The sequence below is a fragment of the Pseudozyma hubeiensis genome (assembly GCF_000403515.1).
Source record: "Pseudozyma hubeiensis SY62 DNA, scaffold: PHS9, whole genome shotgun sequence".
NCBI lineage: Eukaryota > Fungi > Basidiomycota > Ustilaginomycetes > Ustilaginales > Ustilaginaceae > Pseudozyma > Pseudozyma hubeiensis.
The window spans coordinates 214074-234683 of NW_012133791.1; the positions used below are offsets into that span (position 1 = coordinate 214074).

General features: G+C 57.3%; 8 protein-coding genes across 8 annotated transcripts; 3 read left to right on the forward strand and 5 right to left on the reverse strand.

Moving 5' to 3' along the window:
• Window positions 1–1345: 1345 nt before the first annotated feature.
• PHSY_000701 (drug transporter) lies at window positions 1346–3244 on the forward strand (the record flags this gene model as incomplete). The annotated part of the gene is made up of 1 exon (XM_012331335.1): window positions 1346–3244. One exon carries the CDS (start codon window positions 1346–1348, stop codon window positions 3242–3244), a length of 1899 nt encoding a protein of 632 aa, XP_012186725.1.
• Window positions 3245–4225: 981 nt separating this feature from the next.
• Window positions 4226–6340, forward strand: PHSY_000702 (hypothetical protein; the record flags this gene model as incomplete). The annotated part of the gene is made up of 1 exon (XM_012331336.1): window positions 4226–6340. One exon carries the CDS (start codon window positions 4226–4228, stop codon window positions 6338–6340), a length of 2115 nt encoding a protein of 704 aa, XP_012186726.1.
• A 266-nt stretch (window positions 6341–6606) lies between these two features.
• Window positions 6607–7049, reverse strand: PHSY_000703 (hypothetical protein; the record flags this gene model as incomplete). Its single annotated transcript, XM_012331337.1, has 2 exons — window positions 6607–6915; window positions 7005–7049. The coding sequence occupies 2 exons, from the start codon at window positions 7047–7049 to the stop codon at window positions 6607–6609; spliced, it is 354 nt and encodes a 117-aa protein (XP_012186727.1).
• A 672-nt stretch (window positions 7050–7721) lies between these two features.
• PHSY_000704 (histone deacetylase complex component) lies at window positions 7722–9620 on the forward strand (the record flags this gene model as incomplete). The annotated part of the gene is made up of 1 exon (XM_012331338.1): window positions 7722–9620. One exon carries the CDS (start codon window positions 7722–7724, stop codon window positions 9618–9620), a length of 1899 nt encoding a protein of 632 aa, XP_012186728.1.
• A 501-nt stretch (window positions 9621–10121) lies between these two features.
• On the reverse strand, window positions 10122–16506 carry PHSY_000705 (hypothetical protein; the record flags this gene model as incomplete). Its single annotated transcript, XM_012331339.1, has 3 exons — window positions 10122–15142; window positions 15498–15638; window positions 16275–16506. The coding sequence occupies 3 exons, from the start codon at window positions 16504–16506 to the stop codon at window positions 10122–10124; spliced, it is 5394 nt and encodes a 1797-aa protein (XP_012186729.1).
• A 125-nt stretch (window positions 16507–16631) lies between these two features.
• Window positions 16632–18452, reverse strand: PHSY_000706 (chaperone regulator; the record flags this gene model as incomplete). Its single annotated transcript, XM_012331340.1, has 1 exon — window positions 16632–18452. The coding sequence occupies one exon, from the start codon at window positions 18450–18452 to the stop codon at window positions 16632–16634; it is 1821 nt and encodes a 606-aa protein (XP_012186730.1).
• Window positions 18453–18549: 97 nt separating this feature from the next.
• On the reverse strand, window positions 18550–18858 carry PHSY_000707 (hypothetical protein; the record flags this gene model as incomplete). Its single annotated transcript, XM_012331341.1, has 1 exon — window positions 18550–18858. One exon carries the CDS (start codon window positions 18856–18858, stop codon window positions 18550–18552), a length of 309 nt encoding a protein of 102 aa, XP_012186731.1.
• Window positions 18859–19432: 574 nt separating this feature from the next.
• On the reverse strand, window positions 19433–20059 carry PHSY_000708 (hypothetical protein; the record flags this gene model as incomplete). Its single annotated transcript, XM_012331342.1, has 1 exon — window positions 19433–20059. The coding sequence occupies one exon, from the start codon at window positions 20057–20059 to the stop codon at window positions 19433–19435; it is 627 nt and encodes a 208-aa protein (XP_012186732.1).
• Window positions 20060–20610: the final 551 nt, after the last annotated feature.

Here is a 20610-nt window from a genome sequence, read left to right on the forward strand (position 1 = left end):
CAGAGGTGTTCTGCTACGTGAACGGGTTCCAGCCTTCTCCTAGTCTTCATAGTGGTATCTTGGGATGTCTTGTGCTACAAGTATGTTGCTCGGTGTGCAAGTTCGGGGTAAAGTGCTCCGAATGTGGGTAAAAAAGAGAAAAAATTTAACAAAAAAAGGCTGGTAACTAGACCGGGGGTTATTTATGAAGAACGCCATCTGTGTTCGACCAAGCCTTCCGGCAATTTATGGAGTACAAACTCGTTATCTCTCACGACCGAGGCTCAGCCTCGAACAAGCCATCTGCTTTGCTGTAGTTAGGTTCCAGTCTCAATGATCCAAAATAGGATCCATGAAGCAGGATTGGTGGGAGCAACGAAAAACACACGTCGCCGCGTCAACGTGTACCACACCTCGAACGCGAATATCCGACCATCCGCTTCCGGCGGTTCATTTGCAAATATCGCAACACGCACACCACGTGTTTCCTTCATGGAAGCTTCGAAATCAGCACATTTATCTCCGCCTGAGCCTGATGATGAAAGCAAGTCGAGGCTTGTGTACTAAAACAGAATCAGCTCCGCGGCCAAAAATGGGCGAGGACAGGGTACTGGAGAGAGGGGGAGCATACGATCGTACGTGTGCATAGCCGGGGGAACGTGTGAAATGGAGTCATGGCATCGGAAAGGGGTTTGTGGAATGATCGGCAAATGAAGGGAGAATGAGTCGCACCGAGTAGCTGCATTTCTAAGGGTCGAGTGTGGAATTGTCTGATCAAGTGGTGGTAAACCTCCTGACTAAGTGCCGATGCCGAGGTTAAAGCGTGGGGGGAAAGCGTCAACTGCGATTTCGCAGAATCCTGGGCAGGGCCGCGGCATTTCCGTAAATCGCAGAACGCCTCTGTTTCTCTCGAAAAAAAAAATCATACCTTTTTTTGGCCGGACTCAGCCTCTGCCGTACTACAGTGGAAACAACCGCGGACAGGATTATCCAAGCTCTTTTTGAAAAACACTCGCGCCGAGCTTGACAAGTGCTGCTTCCCCGCGGCGTCCAGTCAGATGTCCCTGACTCGTGCCCTCCTCGGGTTCGATGAGTGTCACAGCCTCCGTCATCTCCTCTCAGTCCTTCCTTCCTCACCACATCATCCTCCTTCCGCATTCCTTATCAAGACTTCGTCACCACCCGCTCCTGCCAACGGCTGTATTAATAGACGCTCTGAAACGTCCCCTCTCGCCAGGCGCGAACGTCATCGCTTCCACGAACCGACCAGTCCATCACCTTCCCTCCCGTCCACATCTTGGCAACGTGATTAACACTCAGTGGCTCGCCTCTCGCCGCCGCCCTTCATTCAGCAAACCCACCAGCCATGACCGGCAACACCTCTCAGATGCAGGAGGTCCCCAGCCCGGCTCGTGATACAGAGATCGAGGCAGCAGCACGCGAAGGAAACCAGATCGGCGGTCTCGACTCCGCCGCAGGAGCAGCTCAACATGATGCCCACGAAGCCTCCGAGACTCTTCCTTCGACGCGCGCACCTACACATGCGGGCAGCCTCCCCGCCTCAGAAGTGGATGAGAAGAGCGAAACGCGCGCCGCTACACCAACTTCCGGCACGGACGACACCAAGAAGGGTCACTGGCTTCAACACGATCAGCATATCCTGCCTTATAACAACATGAAGATCGTCATGCCAGGTCTCTGCCTCTGCGTTTTTTTGGCCGCACTTGATCAAACCATTGTCTCGACAGCATTGCCGATCATTTCCCAGCGTTTGGATGGAGATCCAGGTCAATACTCGTGGGTCGGATCGGCCTACCTGCTTGCTGCCACGAGTTTGATCCCCCTCTATGGTCGTCTTTCGGATCTGACGGGACGCAAGCCGCTTCTCTACGGAGCCATCATCATCTTCCTCTTCGGCTCGGCCATGTGCGGTGCAGCTCAAAACATGGCTTGGCTCGATGCGGCCCGTGGAGTTCAAGGTATCGGAGGAGGAGGCATCATCGCTCTCATCAACATCATCATCGGCGACATTGTCTCGTTGCAAGACCGAGGCAAGTTCTCGGGATGGATCGGAGGTATCTGGGGTATCGCATCGGTCATCGGACCTTTGCTTGGAGGTGCATTCACGGACGCGGGTCACTCGGGTTGGCGATGGTGCTTCTTTGTCAACCTGCCGTTGGGTGCCATCGCTTTCGCCATCATCTTCTTCTTCCTCAACCTCAACCCGAGACCCAAGCTCACCTTCCGCGAGGCTTGCGGCGAATTTGACTTCGTTGGGCTCATCATGATCGTTGTCTCGGTTATCCTCATTCTGCTCGGCTTCAACTACGCAGAGACCAAGGCATGGAACGTGCCCGAGACCATCGCTCTGCTCGTGGTGGGTGGGTGCCTGTTGGTCGCTTTCATGGCGTGGGAGTTCAAGACCAAGAAGAAGCCCATCGTACCGCCGCGCCTGGTCACGACTCGAACCACCTCGCTGCTCCTCTTGTCGGTGCTGCTGCACGGATTCGTCTTCTTCGCAGCTACGTACTACCTTCCCGTCTACTTCCAGGCCGTGTTCGGCGCCTCGGCTCTCATGAGCGGTGTCTACATGTTGCCGTACGCGCTGATCGCCTCGATCATGTCGAGCGTGGTGGGTATCGGTATCAGCAAAGCGCGCGCCTACCGACCCTTCCTGTGGGCTGGTTGGGTGTTCATGGTGATCGGCTACGCTCTCATGGCTACGCTGGACGCCAGCTCGAGCCAGGCTAGGCAGGAAGGGTTCATCGCTGTTGCCGGTTTCGGCACAGGTTTCCTGTTCCAAACGCCGTTGGTGGGTCTCATGGCTGCAATGCCGCACGGCGACTTGTCTACCACGGTAGCAGCCATGTCGCTGATCCGTTCGCTCGGAGGCACCATGGGAATTGCGGTAGCAGGTGCTGTGTTCAACACGCAGAGCAGGACGAGGCTGGCCAAGATCCCCGGCTTCTCTCCTTCGATGGTCGCTACAGGCTCTGGTGGGCAGGACCTCACGGGGCTTCGAAACATCCAGCCTCCCGAACTCAGTCGCGAGATCATCGCAGCTTACGGAAAGGGGTTGCAGGTTGTGTGGATCATGCTCGCACCTATGGCAGCTGCAGGGTTCCTCGCGGTGCTCGGTGTGAAAGGCTACTCGCTGCGAAGGGACGTCAAGCAGGCACCACAGGCCGAGACGCGCAAGAAGGTGCAAGATCTCGAAAGCGCTCAGCCCGAGGAGGCGGAAGCCTCATCGGCGAGCGACAACTAAGCCAACCGCTCATGGACTGCACCATTTCGCATCTGTATCATATCTCCATCGTAGGGATACGCATTATCATCATGTCTTTTTATGGAAAGCAATCGGACACGTTTAGAAACATCGTTGTCAGACACTTCAGTCAGAGAGATCGCCCACGTATCTTGTCAAGCATTTTGGCCGTGACTCCGGGATGGTTCCTCATGAGCACGCTACACCCAGGGGTAGGCACCTCACTCTGTTTATCCGCAGTGCATGCGTGCCTTCGTTGCCAAACAATGATCAGGTGGGTTCTGTCCGATGACATGTGGGGTCGACGGATCGACAAGGTTTTGACAGCCGCAATTGATTTTAGGGAATGAATCTTTTCAAAATTGATTGATCGATCAGAACGTTCCCGACGCCCTCTTTCACGCTTCGAGGAATTTCTGAGAAAAGGGTCAAGAATGTGATGCGTTGTTGGGAAGTTCCGCACCGTCGGCTATCAAGGGTCCTTCTCCGATTGAATCGCAGCTCGTGCGCCTTTTGCGGAAACATCAATGACATCAATAAGCTTGGAACAGCGCTTGACACGTTGACTTGTGCACACCATCTCTCACCTCTCTGCTTCTTTTACTTTTACTGCGATCTTTCGCAGCACGGACGCTTCGGGACAGAATCACCTCGAACCACCTGGCCAGTGTTCTTGGAGCTCGTTTCCACGCTTGCATCCTTATTCGACGCGGTGCACTACCTACGCATAGACTCGTACATTGACAAGACCCCATTAAGCACACGACAAGACCAGTCCCCGGTCATACACCACACGCTCTTGAACATGCTCGGATCAGCCTGATACGGACCTTCCCTTTGCTTGCTCTCTTTGGGCCTCGAACCGTCCGTGTAGTTCGTTCGCACGGCCTAGTGTTGCTGCGACCTCAGCATCACACAGTTTCGACTGCTTTGCCCACAGTCTCATCGCTGGCTCTCCAGTGACGACGGCATCAACCAAACATGGCGCAGCTGATTCCAGGCGACGCATCGCTGATCATCACCCGCCTGCTCATTCTCACCGTATGGGGTGTGACTCCTTTCAGCTGGATCGCACTCATCACTCGCGCGGTGCGGTACTATCTTCACCACTACACAACTTACTCGATAGACAGAACTGTCTGGAACTTTGTCGTCAAACACTCGCCACGCACTGTATCGCAATTTTGGGCTCAGCTTCTTTCATCTCGATGGCGCTGGGCGTCGAACCTCTTTTACTTCTATTGCGCACTCGAAGCAGCCTTCTCCCTGTACCATCTCCACCTCTCGAGACGGATCCAGCGACCAGGGCCACGCCCCTTGTACGGCAGACGCTTCTTGCGTAGTGTCTTTGCACAAGCGCTGCAGGCTGGTCTCAATCCCGCTCCGGCGGACAACTCGGAGCTGAAGCAGTCGTATGCGAGTGCAGTATCCCCCTCCCGTCCCGGGGCAGAGAAGGGCACCGCAGAGCTCATCTCCAGAAGCTCAAACGGTCAATCGGCGTCATCAATATCCGGGCTGAACGAAAGTTCGTCACCTAGTGACGTACGACAGAGACTTGGCAGGCTTCGTGCCGCCAGCTTCGTTCCGCAGTTCGTATCCACGCCAATCTCGGGCGACGATCCGCGCGCCATCAAGTTTCAAGAGGACCAAGCGAAATGGTTCTTCGGCGTGCCGTTCGAGAAGATCACGCGAAGAGAAGTCATGCATTGGCTCGCGTGGTCGCTCTTCGCAACAGATCTCGAGGTGCTCGAAGCCGAGAGGGATGGTCTTGTGACACTCACCGGTGGCGAGAGCGCAGGTGTCCAGCCGGGTCCGGCTGCAAAGCCGTCGTCGAACGGGTTGGACTCTGCCACGCCGTCCACATTCAACTCGCCCATGCCTCCATCGGCCTCGACCTTCGGAGGGCTCCCTCCTTCATTTTTCGCGAGCGCATCGATCGAGGAGCAGGAGGATGCGAGGAAAGTTCGTGCCAAGGACGGCGAATGGGATCCCACCACAGGAGACAGACTGAAATTTCTAGAGTACTGCATGGAGCTACTCGAGACACGACAGGGACGAAGCTATCCTGAGGATCCTCCCGCAACAGAGTCAAAGTCACAGGCTCGGTCTAAGTCGCAAGATTCAAGCCATTCGACGCTTTTGAAGACTGCACAGGACAAGCTGGCAGCCAAAGGTCCGCCACGCATCCGAATGATGCGCCTCACTATCGATCCTGTGCGCACGCGTTCGCGGCCATTGCTGTGCTACCTCGCCACAAACACGCTGTCACACCTCACGATCCGACGAGCTGTCCGCGGCGGTTTCCAATTGTGTCATGAAGGCCGGCTTCCCTACCTCTACCGCCCAGCACCAGACGCGTCCTCCACGACCGACAGTGGCAAACGTCTCGACAGGACGCCGCTCGTCGTTTTGCACGGACTCGGAATCGGACTGGCCCAATATGCCTCTCTAGTCTCCTTCTTCCTGCACTCACCGATCTTTGCCCACCGTCCGATTATCATCCTGATCCAACCCAACATCTCCCAATCCATCCTCTCGCCTTCGTTCCTGAAACCATTCGGACATCACGAGACCACCTCTGCCTTCCGTTCGATCCTTGCGAAAAACTCGTGGACATCGATCGATGTTCTCTCGCACTCGTACGGCTCGCTGGTGCATTCGTGGCTCATCAAATCGATCGCTTCGTCGATCAGGAGGAGCTGTTTCGTCGATCCCGTATGTTTTCAACTCTGGGTACCCTTTGTCTGTTCGAACTTTGTCTACAAACGAGCTACGACACCGATCGAGATGCTGATGCGCTACTTTGTAGCTAGGGAGTTGGGGACGGCGAATACGCTGTGTAGGTATTTCGACTGGAGCAGCAACATTTTGTGGCCGAACGAGATCGAAAAGCTGCAGGATGGGAGGAGGACGAGGTTCTATTTGGCGGAAGAGGATGCGATTTTGAGTGCGAAGGATACGTTGGAGTATCTGGTAGAGAGCGGGTGTCCGAGGGAGAACATTCACTATGGAAAGGGGAAGGCGCATGGAGAGATGCTGATGCATGGGGGAGACGATTTTGAGAGGATCGTGGGGTGGTTGTCGATGGAGATTTGAGCGGGATTCGAGGAACTCATAGATTTATATAATCAGACACCATGCTCGTGTGATGTTGGACTTGTGAGCGGATTGCGTACTGTAGCCCGCCAGTGTGATTTTTCCCTTGGTGACATCTTCCAATGGTGTCGGTCTGGGAAGTCACCCCCCACCCGAAGATCACATGAAGGGCTTCCCCTTCTCTGCACACGCACATAGCAAACACACACATGAACCTCCGTAACCAGGACTGAACAATGATTGCAGCCTTCCCAATCGGACCTCCTTTACTCTCCAAACAGCTTCTGCACCCGCTTCAGTACGCTATCCTTCGACGGGTCGTACGGGTGATCCTTCGCGGGGATCTCCAGCAAGGCGGGGAAAGCTTGTGTGTACCTGTCCACCATGGGTCTGATCTTTTCCGCGATGTGTTGGTTGATCAGCAGGATGGCGATGTCCTTGCGTTCGGTGGTGAAGTGATTGAAGGAGGATTCGATGTCGGAGACGGAGGTTTTCGAGTCGACGATGAGGAAGTTCTTCTCGCCCTTTTCGTCGACGTTGCCGATTCCGGCGAGGAGGAGACCTGTTGTCGAGTCCTAGTGGATTGGGAGCGACATAGAAGGAGAGGAGAAAGTCAGTATGGAGTGAGAACGGGGAAGGCGATGAGCGAAATGGTGAAACATACCTCATCCGCAATGAGCGCTATCAATGTTCGTTCCGCCGCCGACATGATGGAGAGGTCAGCTGCACCCGGGTGCGCGCGAGGACGGATTGGGTGTTGCTGATCAGCTCGCGACTTGCACCCTCTGCCTTGCGGTCCGTGATTGCGGTCGGCGCCAGAGAAAGATAGGTGTGCGATCGACAAGGTGATGGAGAGCAAAGAGAGATCAACGACGTCTCTGATACGTTAAGGGGTACAAAATGTGGAGCCCTGCAGATAGTGCGGTGTGCAAGCAGCCGTATCACGTGCGGCCCAGGCAGGCAGTCAGTGCTGCTTTCCTCCCGCTCGAGCCATCTGGGCCCATCGCCTTTTCGTGCGGAAAGTGTCAGAAAAGGTGGAGAAATTCACGGTTCACGGTCCACGGTTCACGACCCAGTTCTTCCCACGACGTTCGTTTCGAGCAAAAGAGGGTCCAGAGAGCTAGCTGCTGCTCGCTGCCTGCAGAGACACCTTCCCACGCATCTCTTCACTTCGCTCCATCCGACACACTCACGACATCTTCTTCACAGCAACCATCGGAGCACCCTCATCGAAAGGCTGAGCCACAAGCAGCATTCGGAGAAGCCGCTTCGAGCCCTCAGGAGCGTGTCGACAGCGCCTACCCTCCTAAAACCCTCTCTCCGCTTCCATCCGCTCCTCCAACTTCCGATAGAGCTGTCTTGCAGCCATCCTTCGCCCATCATGTCGTCCACCTTCCTCTCCAACAACTCGATCGTTTCCACCTACAATGGCACCTCCAACCCCACCGGACCTCAGTCTTCCGACGAACCCCTCTTCGCACCCATCTCCAACTCCTCTAACCCAAACCCTTCGCGTGTCTGCTATTTTTTCGACTCGGACATCGGCAACTACCACTACGGGCCCGGTCATCCCATGAAACCCACGCGCATCCGGATGTGCCACTCGCTCGTCATGAACTACGGCCTCTACAAGCGCATGGAGATCTTCCGAGCCAAACCCGCGACGAAGCGAGAGATGTCGCAGTTCCACACCGACGAGTACGTCGAATTCCTCAACCGCGTCACTCCGGACAACGTCGATTCGTTCGTTCGAGAGCAGTCCAAGTTCAACGTTGGTGACGATTGTCCCGTGTTCGATGGGTTGTTCGAGTACTGCTCTATCTCAGCTGGTGGGTCGATGGAAGGTGCGGCTAGGTTGAGCAGAGACAAGTGCGACATCGCCATCAACTGGGCGGGTGGATTGCATCACGCCAAGAAGGGTGAAGCTAGCGGATTTTGCTATATCAACGATATCGTTTTGGGTATCCTCGAGTTGCTAAGGTACCACCCGCGTGTACTGTACATCGATATCGACGTGCATCATGGAGACGGAGTGGAGGAAGCCTTCTACACAACGGACCGCGTCATGACCTGTTCCTTCCACAAGTACGGAGAATTCTTCCCCGGAACAGGCGAACTGCGAGACATCGGTATCGGCAAAGGCAAGATGTACTCGTGCAACTTCCCCCTCCGCGACGGCATCACCGACGAAAGCTACAAGACCGTCTTCGAGCCGGTCATCTCCCAGATCATGGAGCACTACCAACCCTCGGCCGTCGTGCTCCAGTGCGGCAGCGATTCGCTTGCGGGCGACAAGCTCGGCTGCTTCAACCTTTCGATGCGCGGGCACGCCAACTGCGTAGAGTACGTGAAATCCTTCGGTCTGCCGCTGCTGCTGCTGGGAGGTGGTGGGTATACGATGCGCAACGTCTCGCGCGCATGGGCGTTCGAAACCGGCCTGGCGGCGGGTCAGGAGCTCAACCCGCAGATCCCCGTCAACGAGTACTACGAATACTTTGGCCCCGACTACCGGCTGGATGTGCGACCGAACAACATGGAGGACCTCAACACGCGCGAGTACCTGGAGAAGATCAAGATCCAAGTATTCGAGAACCTGCGGCAGACGGCCCACGCCCCTTCGGTGCAGGGTCATGTGGAACCGAGGAGCATCATCGAACAGATGCACCTCGAGAACGTCAACGGCGAAGAGGAGGACGAGAGGATGGAGCTGGGCGACAAGAACGGCCTGCAGGTGCTGGAGGACAAGTTCCCGGACGAGCGGGTGGTGGAACGACGAGAGTTCCAGGATCACTCGAGGAGAGGAGACGACGAGCTGGATAGGGAGGGAAGGGTGAACGTGGGGAGGGTGGAAGAGGAATCGGGAGCCGGGGAGAGGAGAGTTGCGATTGGAGAGGCGAAGAACCCCACCGCGGATGCTGAGGAGGACGCGATAGATGAAAAGATCGAGGCGGATGCCGTGGCGAAACAGGAGGCGAAGAAGCAGGAGGCGAAAGCGGAAGAGGTGCAGGTGGAAACGCAGCAGGCCAAGACGGAAGAGCCAATTGAGGCGGATGATGCTGTTGCTCCCGCTGCGGACGCCGCTCCTGCAGCAAGCGAAACCGCGACACCAGCCGTCGTCGAACCTCCTGCATCCACAACCGCTGCGTCGACACAGTCCGATGCTGCAGCAGCAGCAGCTACCGCCACCGACGCATCCACCGCTCCCACCGCCGACCCATCACAACCCTCGGCAACGACCGCCGACACCGCCGAATCCACCAGCATGGACATCGATTCATAAGTCAGCCTTTGTGCTGTAGAGCCCTTCCATCTCTCTGATTAGACGCCGAATGTTACTTTTCACCACCCGAATCGTTGTGTATTCTTTGTTGATTTGAAACTGGGCTTGTGTGTGAGAAACAACGGGCTGAGCGAGACCTTTGAAAACCTCTCTCTCTCTCTTCCCTTCTCGTCTCTTCTCGTAGCTGTAGTTGCATCAGCGGTGGAAAACAACGTTCAAAGCAGAGGCTGACCGGAAAACCAGTACACAGCGGGAGACAAGGCGTTCGTTCGGTAGCGTTGCACTGGAAGCTCAGGGAGCTCACATCAGGTTTCGATTGCGTGCGTGGCAGCTTGCGCACTACTCGACACACACACTCACACCCATCACGAGCCTCCCTCATTCACGATCACAAAGCCGTGCTCATCATCTGGTTTCTACAATTGTATTGGTATCCCGACGCTCCGCTACACCACTAGCATCGGTATCCTGCCACCTCACCTCACCGCTCCCACTTCCACCTCAACGCTTCCCCTTCGCCCCCTTCCCCTTAACAACCTTGAACCCGGCATCGCTGCCCACCACGCCCCCTTGCGGCTTCACCTTTGCCTCACCTCCCATCACCGGAACCTTCTTCACCCCCAACCCCGCACTTCCCATCGCCCCCATTCCTCCCAACCCCTGCCCCCACTTCCCGCCACCCGTCCTGCCCTGTACGTCCATCTTCCTCTTGCTCACGAAATCGCTCGCAAACCGCCTCCCATCCAACGTACTGCTGTTCGCATACACCGTCTCGGCGATGATCTCGATCACATCGGCACTCGGATCCAACGGAAACTGCAGCAGCATGTCGATGAAGTCGTCCGTCTTGATCGTCAAGCCCTGCAGGTTGTCCTTGCAGTACCGGATGAACTCGGCGGACGGTGCGTTCGGATCAGCTGCCCGGTTCGTTTTACCGACAACGGAGGGAGAACTGAGAAGCGCCGATGCGGAGGGCGAGATTCGTGTGGCTGGTGAAGGTGACGCTGGTGCAGCAGCAGGTGGTTTGTTACCGACAACAGACCATGCGCTACCGGAGGTAGAGGCAGGGATGCTGGGAGAAGCGGTACGAGAAGCCGTCGTCGGTCGCGAAGCAAGCGGCGATGCTGTAGCAGATGCAAAGCCTCCCGACGAAGCAAGTGCACCACCTGTCGCAGCACCTGTCGTGCTAGGAGTTCCGCTCGGAGTGGAAGGTTTCCCGCTCGCACCAACCACCGACCACGCACCTCCGCCCGCCGCCGCAGCATTCGCAGCACCATGCAGATTCGACGCAGACGTGCTCCTGCTAGCCGAATCCGCATACCCTTTACGCAGCGCGATCGCCTGAGCAGCCTGCTGAGCCTTGACCTTTTCAGCCCGCTTCCTCTCCTCCTCCTGGATCTCCATGAGCGTCTTCTTGGGTGCGGTCTTGCCAGCGTTCCAAGCAGGTGCGGCAGGACTAGCTGAAGCAGCATCGTTGCCGCTGCCAGCAGCAGCATTGCCGACGTTCTTGGAAGCAGGCGCCGAAGCAAGACCCCAGCTCAGCGTGGTCGGCAGCTCCTCGCCGGCGCTTGGCGAAGCGACCATACGAGCACGCGCAGCCGCCTTTTCAGCTGCACGTCTGGCCTCTGCGCGCTTCGCTTCGGCTTCCTGGATCTCGCGCAGGCTCGGACCGGTCGGAGCCGTCGCGTCTTCCTTTGCGGCAGCCCAAGGAGCCGGTCGACTCGCAGGCGCGGTCGCCTCGACGACGTTTGCATCGTTGAGCCAGTCGGAGAGCGGAGCCTGCGTGGCGGTGGAGGCTCCGTCAACGTTTCGTCGGAACTGCTCCTGCGAAACAACGCGAACGTTGCCTGCGGCGGTAGAGCGAGCAGTAGCAGCGGCAGCAGTGCGGGTTACCGGCTCGCCGCTTCCAGGGACGACGCGGAAAGCATCCGAAGTCTGACGCTGCAGTGCGGATCGCGATTCGCGCTTGGCGTCCTTCGCCGACTTGTTGTAAGGGAGTGTGAGGGCAGGCATGCCAGACAGCTCCGGTTCGGAAGCGAACTCGACTGCCTTGGGAGATTGAGGCCAGAGCTCTTCGGGACGAGGCTCGTGTGCGGTGAACGCCTCGGGAGGAGGAATGTCCGATTCGATCGTCTTTGCAGGCACGGAAGCGTCCTGAGCAGCACTGGTCGCAGCCGCAGCCGCAGCGGCCGCCTTTTGCGCCTCCTTCTTGTTCTGCTTCTTCTGCGGAGTCACGGCCGTGTTTGCTTCAGCGCTGACGTCAGCCTGTGCTGCAGCAGAGGCTTTTTCCTCCAAGTTGCCGGCAGCAAGCGGAGCGGCACTGGCTTGCGAATCGAAAGACGATTGCGCATCTGCCACAGGGGCGGGGAAGGCGTTTTCGAAAGACTTGTGCATCTCGTCCCGCTGCTCAGCAGACTGCTGATAGCTTTGGGTCATGTCGTGTTGGGGTGCAGGCGAACGTGCGCGTCGAGGCGTACCGATAGGATCCGCGGCCTTGATCGCTTCGTTCCGCAACATGGCTTCGGTGAAGTCCATCTGACGGTTGTTGACGTCGGGCGTCGTTGCCGAGTGGCTCCAAGGCGCTTGTTGCTCGGCCCACTGTCCGTGCTGCGTCGGACGGATGGGATCGAACTGCGATCGAGTGGCGTTGAGCGAAGCCTTGTTGCTCCATGGACTGCCAGCCTGGTCGAAGTTCTGCCTCTGCTGGTGGCCGAATCCGTCAAAGACGGCTCGATCGCCGACGAGTGGGCTTTGGCGACCGCCGACACCACCATCGCCGAAATGTCCGAGACCGGCGTGTCCGATGCCGGTCCATTGCGAAGGCGTCATGGCCGACTCGTTGCCCCACCCGGATCGTCCGAGACCTCCACCGAATGTGTCGAGTTGGCCGAGGTGCATGCCGCCTGGACCGCGCGAAGCGGCGGCTGCTGCAGCTTGACGCTGCTCGTGCAGCTCACGTTCACGGAGGATGGACATGAGGTCGTCCTGGTTGCGCATTCCCGATTGGTTCGCGGAGAACATATCAGGGCGACCAAAGGGTGAAGCGGGTGATGGACCGGCGCTTCCCAGGCCACCAAGACTCAGAGGAGCAGGCCAGCCATGCTGCTGCGGCTGCTGCGGTTGCTGTGGCTGCTGCTGCTCCTGCGACTGTTGCTGATGCCTGCCGGCCGATCCTTGCCAAGATCGGTCGAAAGTGTCGCTGAAGCGACTCTGCTCCGTGCCGAGCAAGTTTTCGCCGCTGCCAAGCCTGCCGTCAAAAGCGGACCTTGGCAGAGCAGGAGGGTGGAGCCAGCTCGAGGGAGGGATGACAAAGGGCTGCATGGCGTTGCCAATGGCGGACACAACCTGAGCGAGTGGCTTGAACTCGCCATCCTCCTGACGCTTGATGAGCAGATCGTCGGCGAAGTACTGCTGCGAGTACCAATCCTGCATCATGAGACTGCTGAAGGGACCTTGCACGTTGCCAGCCATATCTCTGTAGAGCCACATGGATGACTCTGGTGACCACGGGGCGGTCGACTGCATACCGGAATGCGGCTGAAGGGATTGATCAAAGCGATCTCTGAGGTCACGCTCTCGAGGAAAGCCGTCATCAGTGATAGCAGCATGGCGCTGATCCTGAGCCAGAGCAGAGGCGGAAGGCAAGCCGGGGCTGTCGTCGTCGTCGAGTTTGAGCGAACCGAGCACGGCAGAGGCGTGCTGAGCAAGATCTGTATCGTCGCTGGCAAGCCCAAAGTCTGCTGTGGCGGCATTCTGGGTGCCATGTTGCACTTGATCGACGTTCGCTTTTTCGGCTGGGATCGAGCTCGCGTCAGCAGCGGCGGCCGCTGTGCTCGCGTTGGCAGCGGCAGCATCGCCCCTTGGAGCATGCGACTGCATGGATCTCGTCTGTGTGGTCTGACGCTCTCGCCTGCGGTCGAATCCAGACGCCTTCCCAAAGCCGATGCTGCCGTCCGAGGGGGGGCCGATGGGACCTTCGCCGGGCAGGCGGTCCTTGTGTCGTGCAAAGCGCGCAGAAATGCTCAGACCTTCGGGGTTGGCGCTGGGTACGATAGGTTGGGAGGTCGCCGAGTGCGCGACAGGAGCAGAGGAGGGAGCAGCAACACATGATACTGTAGCAGAAGCTGGGGTAGCAGTGGCACTCGACTGAGAGGCAGGATCGGCGACGGCCGATGCATTGCGCCCTCTTACTCGATTGGAGCTGAAAGCGTCCGAAAAGGCACCCAGAACGCCACCGCCAGTGCCGACTGTCTGCGCAGATTGCGCAGATCGACCCCAAGAGCCTCCCATGGCGCCGGACGAAGCACCGTTGATGGTTTGCGGGGCGCTCGTCTCGTCCTGACTGCCCTTAAGCGAACGACCAGCTCGAGAACCCTCGACTGTGCCCGTGCCGCCATCGTTGCTGTCCATCCTCTTGCGGGCGGGCGGTGCGACACCGGAAAGAACACCACCTTGAATACCGCTGAATCGATCACGCGAAACCGAAGGCGAGAGTGGTCGAGAGCCAGAGTTGGAGGTGACGCCTGCCAGCGCACCGCTCGAAGCGCGCTGGAACAGGCCAGGACGCTCCTTATCCGTCTTGTCCCAATTCGAGGTAGCAGCGGAACCAAATGCTCCAGTCGAGCCTCCGGACGTCGAGCGTGCGTTGAGTCCGCGAGGTTCGTTGCTGCCTAGACTAGGTGAGAGGGGACCGCCGCCCACACCGCCGAATTCGGCAAAGGCAGAAGGGCGACGATCGGATCCACCCTTCCTGCGTGAAGTGCTGGAAGAGCGTTCGGGACCTGAGCCAGTCACGGGTGCGACGGCGTCCACGGGTGAGGGGTCTGCGCTGGGCGTCTTGCCTGAACGATCCGAGCTGTACAAGCTGAGCAGCTTTTCGCGCGTGATCTTGTCCTTGGCAAGCGCCGCCGAGCCGCCATTGAGCAGACCCGCCGAGACGTCGCTATCGTTGCCGACCGATGAGCCATGCTGGGTGGAAGCATGCGTGCCGTTGCGATCCGAGGCTTGCGCAGTTGCCGCAGCTGCAGCGGCTGCAAACGAAAAAGCGCCCGGGCTGGCGACCGCAGGACTAACAACAGGTGCAGGACCCGATAGGTTACCCGCGCCATTGCGCTTGCCGCCGTTGTTTGCGCTGCTGGGAGCTGCATTTCCTGTGACTGGACCGGTGCCTGGACTGGTGGCGGCTGACGGCGCGGAAGAGGTCGGCTGTTCCTTGCCGCCGGATTTGCTGGTGGGACCCTTTCGCATCCACTCGGGACCGAATTGCATTGAAGTAGCCATGATGTCTAGATGCTGTGTTGGTGCTGAAGGGAATTCAGGTGGGTCGGGGCGATGCAAAGACGATCGTTGGTCTTGGCTGAGTATGCTGTTTCGAGGTTGAATGCGGTGTGTGAGATGAAAAGCTGGTTGATGTACTGAGCAGCTAGATGAGAGGAGAATGACAAGCTTCTTGCGGTGCAATTTGCTCGAGCAGGCCACGTTGCGGCTACGAGGAGATACGAGGTTGTGATGAATGTGCGGGACTGGTGGCGAATGAATGCAAAGATGCGATTGCTAGATGGTTCGAATGCAAAAAGCGCAGCTACACTTCTCAGTCGGAAAGTCGATGAAAGGTGGAAGCGAGGAAGAAGTGATATGCCGAGCCTAAGCGTGCGTGAAAAGTGCTTTAATGCGATCTGCAGAGGGCAAAACGCAGCGAGATGATCCTAGCCTGACCTGAAGAGTTTGTCCGTCTCGTCAAGAGAAGGTGATGAATCGATGAATGCGGCTGTCTAGCAGTGCGAAGCCGAAGTTGCTGCTGTTGCAGATTTGAGCGTGCCCGAGGTCTTGCTTTGTGGGTGTTGAAGTTGCTGAACGAGCAGAGTTGAAGCTACACACCGGTGGCTGAGCTATCTGAGCGGACGAGAGAGCGGTTATGAAATCCACAGGTTGAGACAAGACGAAGGGTACGGTGAAGATGGAAGAAGTGTGATGCAAAGAGAGGAGTCAAGATGAACACAAAGCCAATGCGAAGATTGCCTGAGAGAAAAAGAGTGGCAAGAGCGCAGAGACCAACCAATAATCGACCAACTCACACTCGCCAGTTGCAGCCAATCAACTCGAGAAGCGCACACCGAGATTGCTGCGTGAGCGTGACACGCCCTTCGAGCCCTTTCTTAACCTTCTGTGTGATGTGGACAGTAGTCTAAATTGATACTGCGCTCTGCTGTACCATCAGTTGCTAGACTCGGCTGCCAGCCTCTTTTTCTTTTCTTCTCTTTTTTGGTATTCGTCTTGGCTGCACTTGCAAGCTCAGCTCAAGCCGAACAAATTTTCTTCCTGCTCTCTTTCCAGGCGGTTCCGAGCCCAGCTGCCGGCCTTTTTCTTTTTTGCAACTTACAGGTACTCTTTCATAACCTTTGGAGCGGCAATTGCTTCCAATGTCGCTGGACCGTAAATCGTGCTCTCCTCATCAATGCATACAGTCGTAGGCTCAATCGATTGACTCGAGTCGTGGGCAAAGCACGACTTATCACCCATCTCGAAGCAAGACTCGAAGTGGATTCGTGATGCAAGGGTCTTTCGTGTGATCACATGCCTTCTCGTACACGGAAGAAATTACGACGCTGTTAAATCGCTTTCGAGGCCTTCTCCGTCACCAACGATCACCCTCACCTCGACGAGTCTGACACACGCACACAAGAGGAGTGAGCTTGTCTATGGTAGATCGGACGTGACGATACTCTGAAATGAGTTGATGACATTGCTGTTTCCATGCGAATGCTAGCCAATACATGAAAGCATTGTTTTTAGGTGGACGATTTGGCATTAGCGTCGCTTGAGTCGCCACTTTCGTCCGTTTTGGTTGCGGTTTCTGTCTTCGAAGGAGACTCATTTGTCTTGGCATCTGTGGCGATGAAGCATGGGAGGAAAAAGGGAAAGAGAGGAAAGGTGGTGGATTTCAGCATCCTGAAGAGAGGTGGACTGTATATTACACTCTGCTCGAATCTGACAGACTGACACTGCGATGCCTCACTTGCGACTCGTCCACCAGTCCCATGCGCGACCCAATAAGCCTTTTTGCTGGTCCTCCAAATGCGTTGACGCGCCATCGGACGAGGTTCCTTGGTCTTGGGAGGAGGCAGTCTCTGACCGGGCTTCAGCCTGGGCCGCAGCATCGGTTGCGGCGTCGGAGCGCGAGGAAGCATGGATTGTGAACCTACCTGGTGATGCTTTTTTCGTTGATGCTTTTGTCTCGGATGCAGCCGAAGAGGTCTTTGAGCCAGACGATGAGGCAGAAGCGGAAGACGCCGACTGACTTGATTTGGGCGTCTCCTTGGCTGACGATGCAGATGAGCTTCCGCCTGCCACTGCACTTGTCTTGGCGCCCTTGCTCGACGAGGTACTATCGCTGGATGCGGTCGTCGAGGATCGACCCTCGACCTCGTCGGCGTACTGCTGCAGGATCTCGCGCTGTCGCTTGGTGAGCGAACGCGGCATGCTGACTTCGAATTGGACGATCAGGTCGCCCTTTTGTCCTCGTCGTGTCGGTGATGGAACACCGCGGCCGGGCAACATCATCTCCTCACCCACCTGCGTACCCGCTGGCACCCGCACCTCGACGGGGCCATCGAGTGTCGGTACGCGGACCTTGCCGCCGAGAATAGCCGTGTGGACAGGGATGGTAGCTGGGTAGAAGAGCGTCGAGCCTTGTCGCCTCCAGATACGACTGGGTGCTACGTGGATGCGTACGTAGAGCGAGCCGGGCGTGCCTGCACCAGAGATCGGAACGTCGCCGAACCCATCCTTGCGGATACGGAAGCCATCGTCGACACCGGCCGGGAGATCGATCTCGACCTCTTTACGTCCGCGAACCCTACCGACGCCATCACAGGTGTTGCAGCTGTCGCCGGGTGCGACCTTAGAGCCGGCACCTCCGCACGATGGACACGTTGTTGCCATCTGGAAGCCGCTCTGGATGACAAAGGTGCGGGTACCTGTGCCACCGCAGGTGGCGCATGTGCTCTTCTTGGCGCCAGGTTTGAGACCAGATCCGGTGCAGGTGCCACATCGTTCAATTGGGTTGATGACCACCTTGCGCTTGGAGCCCTTGCACGCTTCCTCAAAGCTGAGGTTGACGGTGGTCTCGAGATCCTCTCCTCGCGCTTCTCCTGCAAAGCCTGCTCCACCGAATCCCGGCCCACGCTGACCACCAGGCCTGCCTCCGCCGCCAAAGGCACCAAATAGGCTCTCGAAAATGGAGCCTGCGTCACCCGAGTTGGAGAAGCCGCCAAAGTCCTGGAATCCGCCAAAACCGCCTGCGCCGAAGGGGGACGAGCCTCCGCCTCCGAAGGGGTCGAAGCCGGGCTGACCGTCGGTCGTACCGTACTGATCATAGGCAGCACGCTTCTTGTCATCGCTGAGCAGGTCGTAGGCGTTCTGTATCTCTACAAAGCGTTCCTTCGAATCCTTGTCCTTGTTGGTGTCTGGGTGGTACTTCTTTGCGAGACCGTAGTAAGCGCGCTTGATGTCCTTGACGTCTGCATCCTTTTTGACGCCAAGAACAGAGTACGGATCTTTCGGGGAGGCAGAACGGGAGGCGGAAGCTGTGAAGGATCGTGTCGAGGTGAAGGACGATGAAAGCTGGGAGCCGCACGAGCCGCACGAGCGGGGACGGTTGCTCGACGCACGAGACCAGCTGACAAGGGATCGAGACGAAGCCGGAGATGCAGAAGTGCTGCTGGTTGCTGATGTGAGGGATAGACGTGGTGCAGCACTGATTGCTGTCGAAGAGGAGGGTGTACAGAGGGCAGGGAGGCGTGCCGCGGCGCCGCGAGCTATTGGAACGGGCATGGCTGCCAGCTTGGAACCTTGCGGAGAGCAGCCAGTCGCACGGCCTTGCGATGCCAGCGAGAAGCTCGCGAGGACGAGGAGCAGCCAGGAAGGCGTGTCAGGGAGTAGAAGCCGATCCGGTGAGGGGAAAGAGGTTGATGACGGTGATGATGATGGTGGTAGCTTCGGATGTCGTACGCCTGCCGTATTGCAAAGGAAGCTCCTCCTTCCTGTCTCTCACTCTCTCGGGTGGAGGCAATTCAAAATTTACCGCGGCCTGCTGTTGAAAGAGCACGGCCCCGTGCGAAAATCCGGACGCTGGACGCTGCTGGGAGAGAGAAGATTCCAGATTTTTTCCGTGCTTTTGCGAACGCCGCGAAAAGGGTTCACCTTCTCGAGAAAATTTGACCCTCCTCGCCCGGCACATCGGTCCCTAAGAAGAAAAGGAGAGAGGGAGGGAAAAGAATCCATTTGAGGGTGTGGGTTTACATAACTGCTGCACATTGCTCACTCGACTTGCCACCTCTCTCTTTCTAGCCAGCTGAGCAACCCTCGAAGCCAGTACATAGCTGTTCGAGTCAGCGGATGAATCAGGCAGGCTTGGGATGATGGATGATGGAGGCTTCGCAGGAGAGGTGGCCGGGCTCTGGTGTTAGTTCAGTTGAATCAGCATCAGAAGGGCCCATTCGCGTGAGTTGCCGTGTCTCAATTTCGATAGTTGTGACAAAACTGAGCCATAACATTATAAAACATTTCCGTGGCTGTTCCCGCACACAGAAGACCTCGAACAGCTCTTCTTCGTGCATCCTGTTTGACGCATCTCTGTCACATCCAGCTCAGAGAGCTAGCAACTAGAACACTAGCAGCATTTGAAGTGAGAAAAGGAACAGGAAGGGTACAAATACAGATGCGAGGATACCTGAGAGGGCATGGAAAAGACGTTACAATGCGAGAAGGGGGACGCTGAGATGCGAGCGGGCCCATGGTGGTGCGAGGAGCGATCAGTCGTACACTGCTTCGCCTCCGTCATCGTCGCCAGCGTCTTCGTCTTCACCGTTGTCGAAGTAGTTTTCGGCGTAATCGTCGTCGACCTCGTCTTCGTAGTCGCCTAAATCTTCGGGCTCGGAGGATGCCTCACCTATGTCGTCTTCCGCACCAGCACGATCCTCGAGATCGAGCGAGTCCCAATTGACCTTGCGGCGAGCTTTCTTCTTGGCCTTCTGCTCCTCCCGTTTTGCTTCGCCTTGCATGAATGCATCCCAGAGACCCTTTGGAAAGACCTCTTTCTGCAGGTTGATCGACTGGAGCGAAGGAAGATCCTGCGCCTCGGGACGATAGCGATCGGAGAAGCGAGGAAGGTCGGCTTGCTTCCGCTCTTCCAAAGTGGGCCAATATGCGGACGTCTTTTGTTCTTGCAGGTACATGAGCTGGTACGTGGCGTAGCGGACCTCCTTGTCGTCGGGCCTTTCCATGCGTGGCACCGTGGGTGGTTCCGGGTATAGCTTGGAGGGTGTCTTGTCGAGGCTGCCGAGTTCTTGGAAGCTAAGGCCCATGGGGGGCATATTGTTGGCAGCGCCGCCAGCCCTGCCGCCGCCGCGGCCAAAACCGCCCCGACCGCCTCGCGACATGCTGAGCGTCGAGCCTTGCCTCTCCGGCAAGTGCTGGTGCTTTGCGGCGGGATGCCGCGACGGAACACGGAGCTGGTCGTTGTCTGAGACCTCAGATGCTCATGGGAGCTTTTGGCGTGCTGTTGTAACTTGTCGCAGCAAGAATGTCCATCTGACGAAGATCGTACAAAACGGAGATGGTGAAGAGCGAGGCAGTAACACAAGCAAAGCAAGATGGACCGGCCCTGCGAGAAAGAAAAGTGGAATTCGGGCGAAAAATCCATCGGGCTGTTAATGAAGCTGGATCAGCGATTCGATCCGCACAACGCGTGCGGCTTCCTTTTGCCGTTCCCACAGCGGCTCGGCCGTCAAGGGGCCCAAGTGAGGTGTCTCGTTCGCAGCAGCCAGGGGCGAAAGCGAGACGCGATCTGTGCTGCAACTTAGGCAACATTAACTTTAAGGAGAAAGGACCCTGCAGCATCTCTCCGACGTTGGCGACCCGCACCAACCCCTCTCTCGCATCACCAATCCCAATATCCACAGCATCTCCAAGTTATCCTTTCCTGGCTCGA